This window comes from Neoarius graeffei, chromosome 3 (genome assembly GCF_027579695.1).
Source record: "Neoarius graeffei isolate fNeoGra1 chromosome 3, fNeoGra1.pri, whole genome shotgun sequence".
Classification (NCBI taxonomy): domain Eukaryota; kingdom Metazoa; phylum Chordata; class Actinopteri; order Siluriformes; family Ariidae; genus Neoarius; species Neoarius graeffei.
The window spans coordinates 118,174,484-118,190,940 of NC_083571.1; the positions used below are offsets into that span (position 1 = coordinate 118,174,484).

General features: G+C 40.9%; 1 protein-coding gene across 1 annotated transcript in view; it reads right to left on the reverse strand.

Annotated features, from left to right (window-relative positions):
- Positions 1-16,051, reverse strand: part of zdhhc14 (zinc finger DHHC-type palmitoyltransferase 14) — a 92,034-nt gene extending 75,983 nt beyond the window's left edge. Inside the window, exon 1 of the mRNA XM_060916164.1 lies at positions 15,810-16,051. Coding sequence (XP_060772147.1) covers positions 15,810-16,051 — 242 coding nt within the window. The remainder of the gene's footprint in view (positions 1-15,809) is intronic.
- Positions 16,052-16,457: the final 406 nt, after the last annotated feature.

Sequence of the window (16,457 nt, forward strand, 5' to 3'; positions counted from 1 at the left end):
TGTGATTTGATGCATCGTGCTGCTGTAGAGGGATCGGCTGGTTACAGAACTGCAGAGAACAGCAGGTGGATGGGTATACCTAATAAAGTGGCCGGTGAGTCGAGAAGCCCTCTCAAAAATTTGTGCCTTCTACTTAGACTGTAAGGGTAGTGACTGTGTTTTTAATTAAAAGTGCCCATGATGACCACATTGTGAACACTGAATATCGTCATCCTGGTTACTGTTTACGGCCTCGTGGCTGTGTTTTATTTGAGTTAAGCAGCTTTTCTGATTAAGCACTTCTCTGTCAATGTGCATTTCAAACTCTGTTCCTCCTACTCAAAACAACATTAGCATATAACCTTTTTATGCTTTTTGACAAGACTTGTATGATCTGTGAGTCAGACACTTTAAATTTACACATTCATCTATTCAGTTTGAATTCGTCTTCAGATGGATTTGCCCATTTTTTTTTTGTTTTGTTTTTTTCATGAAAGTCTCATTTGGTAAACAGAATACAGTGGTGCTTGAAAGTTTGTGAACCCTTTAGAATTTTCTATATTTCTGCATAAATATGACCTAAAACATCATCAGATTTTCACACAAGTCCTAAAAGTAGATAAAGAGAACCCAGTTAAACAAATGATACAAAAATATTATACTTGGTCATTTATTTATTGAGGAAAATGATCCAATATTACATATCTGTGAGTGGCAAAAGTATGTGAACCTCTAGGATTAGCAGTTAATTTGAAGGTGAAATTAGAGTCAGGTGTTTTCAATCAATGGGATGACAATCAGGTGTGAGTGGGCACCCTGTTTTATTTAAAGAACAGGGATCAATCAAAGTCTGATCTTCACAACACATGTTTGTGGAAGTGTATCATGGCACGAACAAAGGAGATTTCTGAGGACCTCAGAAAAAGCGTTGTTGATGCTCATCAGGCTGGAAAAGGTTACAAAACCATCTCTAAAGAGTTTGGACTCCACCAATCCACAGTCAGACAGACTGTGTACAAATGGAGGAAATTCAAAACCATTGCTGCCCTCCCCAGGAGTGGTCGACCAACAAAGATCACTCCAAGAGCAAGGCGTGTAATAGTCGGCGAGGTCACAAAGGACCCCAGGGGAACTTGTAAGCAACTGAAGGCCTCTCTCACATTGGCTAATGTTAATGTTCATGAGCCCGCCATCAGGAGAACACTGAACAACAATGGTGTGCATGGCAGGGTTGCAAAGAGAAAGCCACTGCTCTCCAAAAAGAACATTGCTGCTTTTCTGCAGTTTGCTAAAGATCACATGAACAAGCCAGAAGGCTATTGGAAAAATGTTTTGTGGACGGATGAGACCAAAATAGAACTTTTTGGTTTAAATGAGAAGTGTTCTGTTTGGAGAAAGGAAAACACTGCATTCCAGCATAAGAACCTTATCCCATCTGTGAAACATGGTGGTGGTAGTATCATGGTTTGGGCCTGTTTTGCTGCGTCTGAGACAGGATGGCTTGCCATCATTGATGGAACAATGAATTCTGAATTATACCAGCAAATTCTAAAGGAAAATGTCAGGACATCTGTCCATGAACTGAATCTCAAGAGAAGGTGGATCATGCAGCAAGACAACGACCCTAAGCACACAAGTCGTTCTACCAAAGAATGGTTAAAGAAGAATAAAGTTAATGTTTTGGAATGGCCAAGTCAAAGTCCTGACCTTAATCCAATGGAAATGTTGTGGAAGGACCTGAAGCGAGCAGTTCATGTGAGGAAACCCACCAACATCCCAGAGTTGAAGCTGTTCTGTACGGAGGAACGGGCTAAAATTCCTCCAAGTCGGTGTGCAGGACTGATCAACAGTTATCGAAAACGTTTATTTGCAGTTATTGCTGCACAAGGGGGTCACACCAGATACTGAAAGCAAAGGTTCACATACTTTTGCCACTCACAGATATGTAATATTGGATCATTTTCCTCAATAAATAAATGACCAATTATAATATTTTTGTTTCATTTGTTTAACTGGGTTCTCTTTATCTACTTTTAGGACTTGTGTGAAAATCTGATGATGTTTTAGGTCATATTTATGCAGAAATACAGAAAATTCTAAAGGGTTCACAAACTTTCAAGCACCACTGTAATTAGAAGAAACTTTAGATGGGTGTTCTGCTGTACAAGTGATGCTTACGCCACCTTCTTGCGCTTTTAAAAAAAAGTAATAAATAAGTTAATAATTTATTTATAATTAATACCACAATGTTACTGAATTGTTTATTCTGGTCAGAAGGAGTTGATTCATTTTCAACATCAGCTCTCACAGTAGGGGCTTGAACTTGTTTCCACTCACACATGGTGGATGATCTACATTATATAAGACGAATAATAAACTTTTTTTAAACTTGCTATTTAACAAAGGAATACAGTGGTGACGGGTTCTGTAAGTAGACATTGATGATACAGGTCAAAAAATTCAACCTAGGTGATTTTTTTTTTTTGACCTGGGTTAAAATTTTTTAAACCTAGTTCATAATTTCCAATCTAGGTAACATTCTGGATTATCTAAGGTTCTTAAAAGGGATTTTCCATCCCTTCTTTTGTCTCTCCTTCTTCCATCCACTTCTTCTCTGTCTATACTGACCAAGTATTTCCTCGTGTGTCTGTCTGTCTACCCATTCCTATCTATCTAATTAGCATTTTTTAAAAACAATCTTTTTTCATACATAACTGGGATTCAAACTCAAAACCTTCTAATTTTTAACCCAACACCTTAACCACTAGACCAGCAACAACTGCAATGGAAGGAGTGATATGTATTTTGAATTTATTAATGAGTCCAGTCTTATTACATCATCGAGTAGTTTCAAATACAAACTCTTCCCAAATCCTAACCCTAGATATACAGTAGAAGTCTCCCTAATACAAGTAGCAAATTATGGACTGGGTTAAAAATTCTAACCTAGGTTGAAAAATTCCACCTGACCTACAATTCTGACCTGTAACATTTATTCAAGTCAAATCAAGTTCATTTTTATAGCACTTTTAACAATAGACATTGTCGCAAAGCAACTTTATAGAATTTTAGTGACTTTAAACATGAGCTAATTTTATCCCTAATGATGAAGCCTGTGGCGACGGTGGCAAGGAAAAACTCCCTCAGACGACATGAGGAAGAAACCTCGAGAGGAACCAGACTCAAAAGGGAACCCATCCTCATTTGGGTGATAACAGATAACGTGATTATAATATTTTAACAGTTTAACATGAAGTCAGTTTGGTTGATGTTATAAACTCTTCATTGATGGAAACTTGAGTGCAAAACTGTTCATGACAACTGCAGTCCTAAAGTTAGCAAGTCAACTGTAGTCCTCAGCCATAAAAGCATTACTGTAAGAGTCCAGAGAGTCTTCCAAGTGTGACTTTCAACTGTCCATATGGGGCCGTCCTCCACAGGAGCGATGCGATGAGACTCCAACCAGACACAGGGCACCAGGACGGATCAGGCAGGTCCGAGGAGCAGAAGAGGTTCAGCATCTCGATCCCAGGACCGACATGTAACTCAGAAGGACAGACAGAGTTGGGGGGGGGGGGGGGGATGAGGAGATTTAATGTTTCGTTGATGGAAGGAGTCTCCAGTGTCAGCACTTTGTATCAGTCAGTATGTTTTCCACAAGCGTGAAGAAAAACTCGTCTTGTGGATGTTCCACAACATTAAATGTGGCTATAAATTGTTAAAATGTATGTCATTCCTTAACATCATAAAAATCATAATCTTTGATAAATTGCTGTGGTATAAAAAGAATAAAACCTTTGTGATGTACCGTTTTTGGAAAATAATCAGCTTCCATTAATTATTTTCCAATAACAGCACAGCCTATCTTCTTTTATTCCTTACATAACAAATGACAAAATCCTCATCTTCCTTTCAACATTTTACAGAACAAATACAGTACATTCCAAACCAAGTGTGCTGACATTATGAAATGAGATTTTTTTTTTTTAAAGGAGCTGTATCTCCTGCGCTGATTGTGTAAGGACGTCTGCGCCACAGCTGGTAGTGTGCATTGCTGAAAGCTTTATAAGTGAATAGATTACATATTCTGTTTTCTACAGAGCACAAACACTGTTCAGACTCAGTCACGCAGATCTTCCTTCTGGCTATTTCCTTCTCCTCTGTTTTCTTCTCACAGCACTTCTGCACATGGGAAATTACACAAAACACGGTGCAAGGACATTTTCTAGTACTGAGATTTATTTCATTCTATGCATCCCTAAAAAGGGATGATGGAGATCATATGCATCAGGAACCATAATAAGGTTAATTAACCCGAGTTTGCATTTCATTAGACTTGGAATTCAGGGAAAAAAAACCCCACCAAGCTTTGATTCTAAGTTTCTTCTAACAGATACTACCAGAAGTAATCGAACCCCTTTTAAAAATAATCAATTCTGCCCTTAGCACTGATCATTCTTTAAACTAAATCCTTTAAACTAGCACTTATCAAACCTCTGATTATAAAACCTGACCTTAAACCTTGTCAATTGTCCAACTATAGACCAATATCAAACCTCCCCTTTACCTCCATGATCCTCAAAAAGGCTGTAGCACATCAGTTATGTTCATACCTACGTAAGAATAACATTCATGAAATGCATCAGTCAGGATTTAGACTTCATCATAGCACTGAGACAGCGCTGGTTAAAGTAGTAAATGGGATCAGGGCTGTGTCTCCTTGCTTGTGTTGCTTGACCTTAGTGCACCTTTGGACACCATCAATCATACTTTTGGAGTTAAGGGAACGGCCCTCTCCTGGCTCAGGTCTTATTTAACTGATCATTATCAGTACGTAACTGTAAATGGTGACTTTTCTATGCATACTAAGGTAAAGTTTGGTGTTCTGCAAGGTTCTATTTTAGGCCCACTGCTTTTGTCTTTCTATATCTGCTACCTCTGGGTCATGTTATTTGTGAACATGGAGTTACTGTTATGCTGAAGACACACAGTATGTTTCAGCAAAGCCAGATGAGCAACACATTAGACACTGGATGCTTATTAACAAGACAGAAGTACTTGTACTTTGACCACATGCAGCTAGAAGTAAGCTTTCTGATTACACAGTAACTCTGAATGCCTTTTCTGTTTCATCATGTGCAGCAGTAAAAGACCTTAATGTGATCATTGACTCCAGTCTTTCATTTGAGGCTCATGTTGATATTACTAGGACAGCCTTCTTTCATCTCAGAAATATTGCTAAGATAAGAAATATAATGCCTGTACACAATGCAGAAAAGCTAGATCATGGTTTTTTACTTCTAGGTTGGATTATTGTAATGCCTTACTGTCTGGATGTTTCAGTAGGCACATAAACAAGCTCCAGTTAGTCCAGAATGCAGCAGCGAGCATCCTTACTAGAACCAGAAGATATGACCACATCACCCCTGTCTTATCAACACGGCATTGGCTCCTGATCAAATTTTGCATTGATTATAATATACTACTACTGAAATATTGAGGACTGAATGGGCTCACGCCACAGTACCTGAGCAAACTGCTGGTCTTTTATGTCCTGCCATGCCTATTTAGATCAAAATGTACAGGCCATTTGTTGGTACCGCAAATAGTGAAGGCTATAGCAGGGGGCAGAGCCTTCTCTCACAAAGCCCTGCAGTTATAGAATGGCCTTCTAATTAGCATTCAGGACTCGCAAAGAGTCTCAGTGTTCAAATCTAGGCTGAAAACATAGTTGTTTAGCCAACCTTTTGTAAATTACTCTTTATTTGGTAAAGAAGCAGATCTGGAGGGTTCATGAGCATGGAGTATTTTGGTAAAGTGAAGTGTATGGATGGCGGCACGGTGGTGTAGTGGTTCACGCTGTCGCCTCACAGCAAGGTTCTGGGTTCGAGCCCAGTGGCTGACGGGGGCCTTTCTGTGCGGAGTTTGCATGTTCTCCCCGTGTCTGTGTGGGTTTCCTCCAGGTGCTCCGGTTTCCCCCACAGTCCAAAGACATGCAGGTTAGGTTAACTGGTGGCTCTAAATTGACCGTAGGTGTGAATGTGAATGGTTGTGTGTCTCTATGTGTCGGCCCTGCGATGATCTGGCGACTTGTCCAGGGTGTACCCCGCCTCTCACCCATAGTCCGCTGGGATAGGATCCAGCTTGCCCGTGACCCTGCACAGGATAAGCGGTTACAGATAATGGATGGATGGAATGTAGGGATGCTGTTGCTCTCACACTTTCCCTCAGGTTTTTGACAGTGGAATAGTTGGTGCTTTATGCCCCAGGGAACCCTCGTAATTATACTGTCATAGCTAGTCTTGTCAGAGTCTCTGCTTGCACTTAGCACACAATGTACACTGTTCTTAACCATTTCATGACAATGTGCATATCTAATGAACTTTGTTTCTCTTTCCATCCCCCTTCTCTCTCTCTCTCTCTCTCTCTCTCTCAAGTTACATATAATACCCCTCATGAGATACTAATGACCCCTTCTGCTCTCTGGACCTGCCTGATCCATCTATCCTACTGTCCTACTTCTGGTTGGAGTTCTCATCACCTCACTCCTGCTGATGATGACCCCATATGGACAGCCTAAAGATGCATTTAAAAACCATGAAGATGGTTTTGGACTGCACTTGATACTTACAGTTTTGCTACAATGGCTTCAGACTACAATTGCCACGGTAAACTGTGGGTGGTAAAAGAGAGCAACTGGACTTGCTTGAAGATTCTTGAAGATGTTTCACCTCTCATCCGAAAGGCTTAACTGAAGAAGCCTTTCGGATGAGAGGTGAAACGTCTTCAAGAATCTTCAAGCAAGTCCAGTTGCTCTCTTTTACCACCCACAGTTTACCATGACCTGGATGACTGAGAATCCTCACAGACAAAATGCCACGGTAACTTTCCCAGTCAGAATTCCCAGCTGGACTTTGTTGACATAAATGCACACAACATCACAGCCAGTACAGTGGTGCAACCAGTGAACACCGAGTTTAATGTGTTTGTTTCTCACCATTTATTCATTCACCTTCAGGAGCCATATTAATCTGGAAAGAGTCATAATGGATACGGAGCCTATCCCAGGAATGTTGCACACGAGACCGGAAAAATATTCACTCCCTCATTTACACCTGGGGTAAAACAAGTGTAGTATACTGCTGTGTAATCTCTCATAGCTTATGACAGTGGTTTTCAAAGTGGGGGCCGCGGCCGCCAGGGGGCGCTAGGGGGGCCTCAAAGTTAGAGGGACGATAAAAAAATTGCGAAAAAATATATACTTTTTAAAAATAATTATTAAATATATTGTAATTAGTTTTTTAATCATTATTATAAAATATAATTATTAATAATAATACATCATATCGAAACGTTTGGCATGCTCATCTCTCCGATTGCCTGTGATGTTGCGGATTGCGCCATTTATCAAGCGGCTTTGCTCCTCAAGCTAGCCTATTGCTAGCGCAAAATGGACAGGTTTTTGAAGAAGAGACCGAAGGAACAAACCAACAGCCCTGCTGTGGACGACACTGCTGCGAAAAAACTAAGAAGTCTTGGCCAACTAAAATCCGAAAATATGAGGCAGCATACATTAAGTATAGCTTTACAGCCTTACAGAAAAATGGCTATGATTGCCCGAAATGCGTCCTCTGTCTGGAGACCCTGTCAAACGAGTGCTTAAAACCTTTGAAACTTCAGCGTCACTTGGTACAAAAACATCCGACAGATGCCGAAAAAACAGTAGATTTCTTCAGACGCAAAGAAGAGCATTTGGTCAGGCAATCTGCTGCATTCACCCAGCAAGCTACCGTACTGTCCCCGAGCGGCCCTGAAGGCATCATTTTTAGCCTCGTACCACATTGCTCGTGCTAAAAAACCTCACTCAATTGGAGAAGATTTGATTTTACCAGCCACCAAAGACATTGTCCGAGAATTGCTTGGTGAGGATGCTGCAAAAAAAAAAAAAAAAAAAAAAAAAAAAAAATCGACGCTGTCCCACTCTCTGATAACACCGTGAGCCGACGGATTGGTGACGTGGCTCAAGACGTATCTGCTCAGCTGTTGGAGCAGGTGAGAGCCAGCGAATACTTCGCACTTCAGCTGGATGAGAGCACAGATTTATCCAATGAGGCCCAACTGCTTGTGTACATCAGATTTATTTCACAGGAAAGATTTGTGGAGGAAATACTATTTTGTAAAGCACTTGAAAGAAGAACTACTGGGAAAGACATGTTTCAAGTTTTGGACGATTACATCGAGTCTAACGGATTGGACTGGGCCCGTTGTGTGGGGGTGTGTTCGGACGGAGCCGCGGCAATGACCGGGAAGATCAGTGGAGTGACCGCGCTCATTAAGCAGAAGGCCCCGCATGTAGTGGCCACACACTGCACGCTCCATCGCGAGGTACTGGTCGCAAAAAGGATGGATAACGAGTTGAATCAGGTATTACAGGAGGTTATACAGTTTATTGTTCAGTGCGAAAATATTTGTGTTGAAAACGTTAGTTAATAATATTCTTATGCTAAACAAATGTAACAATTATTGACTATTGAATAAAAGAGAAAACATTCTAAAAGTTGATGTTTCTTTACATATTTTGTAGCATTGTCTGTGGGTTTGCAAAGGGGGTCCCCGGCCAGAAGCTAATGCTGTTTGGGGGGCCTTGGCATGGAAAAGTTTGGGAACCCCTGGCTTATGAGGTGTAGTTATTGCTATTTTTTTTTCGGTTTATAACATAATAATTGAGGTAATTTGGTACACACTTAGAAAAAAGGTTTAATCTAGAACTCTTAAGGGTTCTTCACTTGTTTCTTTGGGGGAACCCTGAAAAGTTAAATGCTGAACCCTAAAACCAAGCATTGTCCCATCACAAAGAGTTCTTATATAAGCATATTAGAAAGATAAGAATCCTTCATTTACCAAAAGAACCTCTGAAGAAGGTTTTTTTTTGTTTATTTCTAGGTGTGTAGCTTCTAGTTGTATGGTAGAGTCATAATGTTACTTGAGAATTGCAGATTAAAATGTTGTCGAATGCTGTTCATGCCACTGATGTAATTAATGCTAATCTTCTTATGATGCTTGTTTGTTTGACAAGCTGTCAAATCTGACATCAGTTTGCTTTAGGCTACCATGTTTTCCCAAGTAGAACCACTGGAATGTATTTATCTTGGATGTTGGGAGTACAGATTTGGAAACAACATGGAGTTGGTCCCATTACTGGTATTATAATAGCCTCCACTCTTCTGGGATGGCTTTCCAATAGATTTTGTAGTGTGGTTGTGGGGATGTGTGTTCATTCAGCCACAAGAGCGTTCAACCCAATAACGTTCAGTGGAGTTGAAGAAAACAAAGAAGAAGAACAACAACAATTGTGCTTTACGGGAGCACCCGAGGAATTACATTTTAATTCATTTAGTTTGGGAAGTGGCAATGGGTAGGGAATGGATAGCTCAGAGCAACTTATTAAAAAAATAAATTAAAAAACCAGAACAGATGAATGTGCACTGGGGCAGCATGGTGGTGCAGTGGTTATCATGGTCACCTCACAGCAAGAAGGTTCTGGGTTTGAGCCCAGCAGCTGACAGGAGGCCTTTCTATGTGGAGTTTGCATGTTCTCCCCGTGTCTGTGTGGGGTTTCCTCCGGGTGCTCCGGTTTCTCCCACAGTCTAAAGACATGCAGGTTAGGTTAACTGGCTGCTCTAAATTGCCCACAGGTGTGAATGTGTGTGAGTCTACGCAGAAAGGAACTGGCCACCCTACTGCTGCAATTCTAGCCAAGTCAACCAAACATGGTTTGCCTCAAGCCCGGATCAGGTTCTGCAACACTGCCGACCAAGCAATAGTTCATTTTGGGGATTGTGAACTAGTTTGTTTTAATCTGTGTGAACTGAACTTTGAGCTAGCTCTTGTTAAGTGTGAACTTTCACAACACTGGTCAGGTGTCCATATACTTTTGGCCATATAATGTATATTGTATTGTAATATCACAGATCACAATTTTCAATGGAATCTCTGAGATTCTGTGATTAATACGGGTTTAGAAGCATTTCACAACACCATCTACTTATCTTACTATTCGCTGTCATACGGATGGAAATGATAATAAGATATAGCATTCAAACCCAAACTGAACGTTAGATCATATCTCCTGTTTCCATTTATGGAACAACTTCATCCGTTATCTTTTAAAGGGTAGCGGGTGAAGAGAACTTCACCGTTATCTTCACCCGCTACTTTGCAACGATAGCAATCATACCAACAAAAATTGTGATAATAATCATCACGATGGTCATGAGACTTCATCCACGATGGAATGACTTATGATAGAAAGATAACGTTAAACTCTATAAAGTGTGGAGCCAGTTTCTGTTTTGTAAATGTTACTAGCACATTTTTTAATCCAAAAACTCTGCAGTCACCAGTTGGAAAACAATCAGCAAATTCCGCAACCAAGTTAATTGTTATCCCTTTACAAAGTCTGCGACTGAACACAAGTACTGCAGTGTTCTGCCTCAGCACTTACTGCTACCCCTAATAGCATGAAGAGGGAATTTATTGGACTTTTATTATCATTTAAAATAGCACAACGCAGCTGGAGGACACCACATCGAACCATGGGCCTGGTGCCCTCCTGTTTCCTTGGAGACATCGGCTGTTTCCAAGCAGGAGAGGAAACTGTTACCAAGGAAACAGGAAAATGGGAGTGTCGTGTTATGAAAGTTGTGGGAAGTGGGCTGTGTGGAGGATGGGGATGCTGAAAACTAAGTCCCACACATCATTTATTATCATCAAATATCACATCCTTCTCATGCCAGTGCCCAGGAGTCTTTCCTTTCCTTATCTCACATGGAAAGTGACCAGAAGGCTGTGAAATCAAATCTAAAGATTCTCACGCTCTCTTATTTTCTCCCTCTTGAAATAAATATGAAATAAGTAAGACAATAAAATGCATCTGGTCATGTTACCAAGTAACCGCAAAGTCTTTCCAATGGACTTGGGAATTTTTAACATTACAGTTTTACCTCTGAGTGTTACAAAGCCCTGATATTGGACACGCCTTCCAAAAATGCTAAATAAACATTTCTTTACGGAAAGATTTGGTAGCATTGTTACAGCTAACAACACTGTGACATTGTCACAAATGATATTCAAGCTAAAAACAACTATACAATGATCAAAACTACCTTGTTTTGGTTTCATTTGCATACAACATGAACAGAGAATTTTAAGTTTTCTCCAGATAAGAAACATTACTTTCATACCTCAGTCTCTGAATTTTGATGATCAGTTCTTCAGACCTGTTTAAATCGCTGTTTTTTTTTTTGGGGGGGGGGGGGGGGTGCAGGCAAGCAGAGGATGCTACAGAGCATGTTCTCACCACTGGAGCCCTCGATACTGTTACAACAGATCCCTGTTACAACGTTCCCCACTCTCCCCTAACTCTACAGGTGCATCTCAAAAAATTTGACTATTATGAAAAAGTTCAATATTTTCCATCTATTTAAGAAAGTAAACATTTAATAAGTTCTAGACTCATTACACAAACATTTCAAGCACGTTTCGATTTTAATTTTGATCATTATGGCCTACAGCACATAAAATTTAAGAAAACATCTCAAAATATTTGAATATTTCATGTCGAATTTCAGTTAATTACGAGTCAAACAATATAAATACTGTATCTCTCTGTCTAGTTCAGTTCACAAAACCACAATCATGAGGAAGACTGCTGACTTGACAGTTGTCCAGAAGACGATCATCGACACCCTCCACAAGGAAGGTAAACCACAGAAGGTCATTGCTGGCTGGAAAAGGTGCACAAGCAACAGGGACGAACGCAGCCTTGAGAGGATTGTCAAGAAAAGTCGGTTCAAGAACTTGGGAGAGCTTCACAAGGAGTGGACAGAGGCTGGTGTCGGTGTATCAAGAGCCACCATGCACAGACGTCTTCAGGAAAGGGGCTACAACTGTCGCGTTCCTAATATCAAGCCCATCCTGAAATAGAGACAATGTCAGAAGCGTCTTACCTGGGCTAAGGAGAGAAAGAACTGGACTGTTGCTCAGTGGTCCAAAGTCCTCTTTTCAGTAAATTTGGCATTTCATTTGGAAATCAAGGTCAGAGTCTGGAGGAAGAGTGGAGAGGCACAGAATCCAAGGGGTTTGAAGCCCAGTGTGAAGTTTCTGCAGTCTGTGATGATTTGGGGTGCCATGTCATCTGCTGGTGTTGGTCCACTGTGTTTTATCAAGTCCAAAGTCAATGCAGCATCTACCAGGAGATTTTAGAGCACTTCATGCTTCCATCTGCTGACAAGCTTTATGGAGATGCTGATTTCCTTTTCCAGCAGGACTTAGCACCTGCCCACAGTGCCAAAACTACTACCAAATGGTTTGCTGACCCTGATATTACTGCGCTTGATTGGCCAGCCAACTCATCTGACCTGAACCCCAGAGAGAATCTATGAACTATTGTCAAGAGGAACACGAGAAAGACCTGACCCAAAAATACAGATGAGCTGAAGACCATGATCAAAGCAACCTGGGCTTCAATCACACCTCAGCAGTGCCACAGACTGATCGCCTCCATGCCACGCCCCATTGATTCAGTAATTCATGGTAAAGGAGCCCCAACCAAGTACAGAGTGTATAAATGAACACACTTTTCAGAAGTTGGACATTTCTGTATTGTAAATCCTTTTTTGATTGATGTTCAGAAATATTCTAATAATCTGAGATACTGAATTTCTGATTTTCATGAGCTAGAAGCCATAATCAAAATTAAAACAAAAAAGGCTTTAAATATTTCAGTTTACATATAATGAATATGGAATATATGAATGTTTACATTTCTGAATTAAATTACAAAAAAATGAACTTTTTCCACAATATTCTATTTTTTGAGATCCACCTGTATATTATCATATTTACTACTTCAGGTCTTAGTCCTCACAGGTTCAGCCCGGAATCCACTGCTAATATATTAACCCATATTCCATTTGACATCTGCATGGAAATAAATCAAATCTATTCTGAGACACATTTAACTGCCGTTTCTGACACTGAATCTGCCCAGTGACCGAACTCAAAACTAGCAAAATCGTAGCGCGCCTGTGTCTGAAAAACTGACCCATAAATTCTGAAGTGAGTTGAGTCCTCGATATAAGATTTAATTGGCAGTTAAAGAGCTGGCAATCAAGCTACACCTTCTACACCTATAAAATGTGTGAGTTCTTCTTTTCTTTTTATCATGGGGTAAACTGATACTAGTCTGAAAAGTGCTACTACCACCATCCTGAATTGTGGCTCACTTATAAACTGATGTAGATAGAAAATATTGGAGAAACCATCATTTCATATCTCATACAGTCTACACATGCAGGACGTAGGAGGCATTTGCAACTTCACTGTAAAAAACACAAGTGTTATAAAGTGACCAGAAAATTGTTAGTTTAAATCCAACAAGTTAGAAATCCACCATCATCATTATTGTTGTTGTTGTTGTTGTTGTTCTTGATGCCTGCAGTGCTAGTGGGACAGGCTTAGGGGCACGAGTGGGGGTAGTAGCAGCACAACTAGCACTGTTAGCATCTTTTGCTAATGGCTGGGAAAGTGGAGATGTATACAGTGACATGATGTAATGATGTAGCTCTGTGGTGGCTCTCTAGCCCTTGGAAAATCAAGCAGGTTCTCAGAAGGTTGGCTCATTGAACCAGCTCTGAACCAGCACAAGCACCAGCCCAGAACTAGAACCTGGTTCGTGTTGGTGAAAGGGGGGATTTGAACTTTTTTCTAAAAGGGATATCCTTTATTGTAATGTTCTGCATAGAATGTTCAAGAGTTCCTGCAGAGGGACAACCTTTGAAGAATCAAAAGGCTCCAGATAACTTCTTAGAAGAGTACAAGTCCTAGTTAAAAGTACTATAAATTGCATGGAATGGTGATTCCTACACACCTGATGGATTCTTTGGTTTGGACATGACACACCAAAGAAACATTCAGGGTCCTAGATTTGACCAGTTTTTCTAAGAAGACACTACAGCAAGAGTTCTCCAAGACAGTCAAACCAGAGAAACAGTCGGGTTATAGATTTGACCACTTTTTTCTAAGCATATACAGGTATAGAAACCACTATTTCCTGCCTGATTTACGTAGGAAGTATATTCTTAGGGGAAAAAAGGGTTATTAAATATATAAGCTTCAAGAATTCTTCAGTTCTATGTGTCTGGGAACTCTTAAAGGTCCTATTTGGAACTCTACAGCTGAGTAGTTCTGTATCAGAAAAGGTTACAAGTAGACACACTTTCAAGAGCATCAAACCAGGAACAAGGATCAATCAATGTTTCACAAATACAACAATAAGGAACACACCATGGTATGGTCTAGCTGTCTTTCTAATGAAGTTCTGCTTGGAACCTTTTCTTAAAGGGATATCTCTGATACCCCTTTTCCACCAAATCAGTTCCAGGGCTAGTTCAGGGCCAGTGCTTAGTTTGGAACCGGGTTTTCTGTTTCCACTGACAAAGAACTGGCTCTGGGCCAGAAAAACCAGTTCCAGGGTAGCACCAGCTCTTTGCTGGGCTAGAGGAAAGAACTGCTTATGTCAGCAGGGGGCGGAGTTGTTAAGACCAACAACAATAGCAAGACCGCGAGAGGGCGACATTTTTAAATAAGCGACGAGATATCATGGATGCAGTAAAGCAGCAGTCATCCATTATTATTGTTGTTGTTGCTGCTGCTTCTTCTTCTTCTTGTTGTTCTTCTCCGTGTTGTTGTTGCTTCAATGTTCGTGCCAAGGTTTATGCAAACGCAGCGATGTAACTGACGTATACAATGACGTAATGACATGGTTCCCCTTAGCACCCCAAGCTATGGAAAAGCAAACTGGTTCTCAGCTGGTTCGCAAGTTGAATGAGTTGTGAACCAGCACCAGCACTGGCCCCGAACCAGCCCTGGAACTGATTTGGTGGAAAAGGGGTATCAGTGTAGTGTTCTACATAGAACATTGAAGACTTCTTGCACAGGTATAACTGAAGAAACCTTAATGTTTCTAGAGTCAACCTTTTTTGAAGGCCATACAGGACTATTCTTCTTCTCCTCCTGTCCAGTTTGTTCTTGGTTGGGTTGAACAACTGAGAACAGCCAGTTAGCCTGAATGCATGTCTTTGGATTGTGGGGGAAACCAGAGCACCCAGAGGAAACCCATGCAGACATGGGGAGATCATGCAAACTCCACACAGAAAGGCCCCTGTCGACCATCAGGCTCAAACCCAAAACCTTCTTGCTGTGAGGTGACCGCGCTAACCACTACACCACCGTGCCACCCATAAAGTACTATAATGGGTATGAAATAATGATTTCTACACCCTTGAAAGGTTCTTTGGTTTAACTATCTGGGAGAACTTCAAAGTAAATATAGAACACTGACCCACTGGGTTTTTTCCCCAGAGGGCCAAACTGAAGAAATGTTCACGGTTCTAGATTTGACCATTATTTCTAAGAGTGTAAAGGTGTAAAAATATTTATTTCAAGCCACCTGAAATATGTAGGAAGTACACTCGTAGTAAACTGTACCTTTGTTGGAATTCATGGAGAACCCTATAGCTGGGGTTACAAGTAGAAACAACCCTTTATGGAGGCATCTAAGAATCAGTGATTTTGTGATATAACAATAAGAAACATTCCATGGCACAGAACATCATCTGTGGGTTGGAGCTGGTGTGAAATAGGAACTGCTAACCAACACCACTCTGATTATGACTGAAAGCCAACGAGGACGTCATGTGGGACATTCACAGTGACTCCTCACTCAAATGATTACTCAACACTTACTCAAATGATTACTCAACACTTACTCAAACATGAAGAACAGCCCACTGGTCACCAGGATGAGTGCCATGGTGAGGTAAAACACACCAGACTGCTTTGCCATCATGATCCGCCCATTGCAGTAGAACTTGTTCCGGCCTGGGAAGACCTGCCACTTTCTCTTCATTCTCCTCTTCTTGGTGTGCGGGGTTTCCATGGATGAGGAGTTATGATGGGTGCAGATCTGATTGTACTGACATTCCCTGCTCTCATCCAGTCCGAGATGCATGCCGCAGGTCTTGTTTATTCCTCAGCAAACGCCTGATTTAAAAGAGTAGAAAGCCAGAACGTCGGCATGCAAAGGCGTCATGTGGAAAAGCATCGCTCCTGATGAACAGATGTTCTCAGAGCCAAAGAGATGACCAGAATGCTATGATGAATGGATTCAGTGAACTAATGGCACCTACAGACAGTTAGTTCATTCCTTAATTCATTAATATAAATCCAGACAAGAGAAATGAAACCAACTCCCATGCTTTGATTGAAGCCTTATAGAAATCCAGTGTGTTGATGTCCTGCAGGATCTCAGCAGCTAGAGGATGAAAGCAGCAGCAGGTACTGGAAAGAAATTCTAAGGACGACTTTTCTCCTCCATTTCTCTCGTCTGTAGCGCTGTGAAGAGAAAAGAGGACACT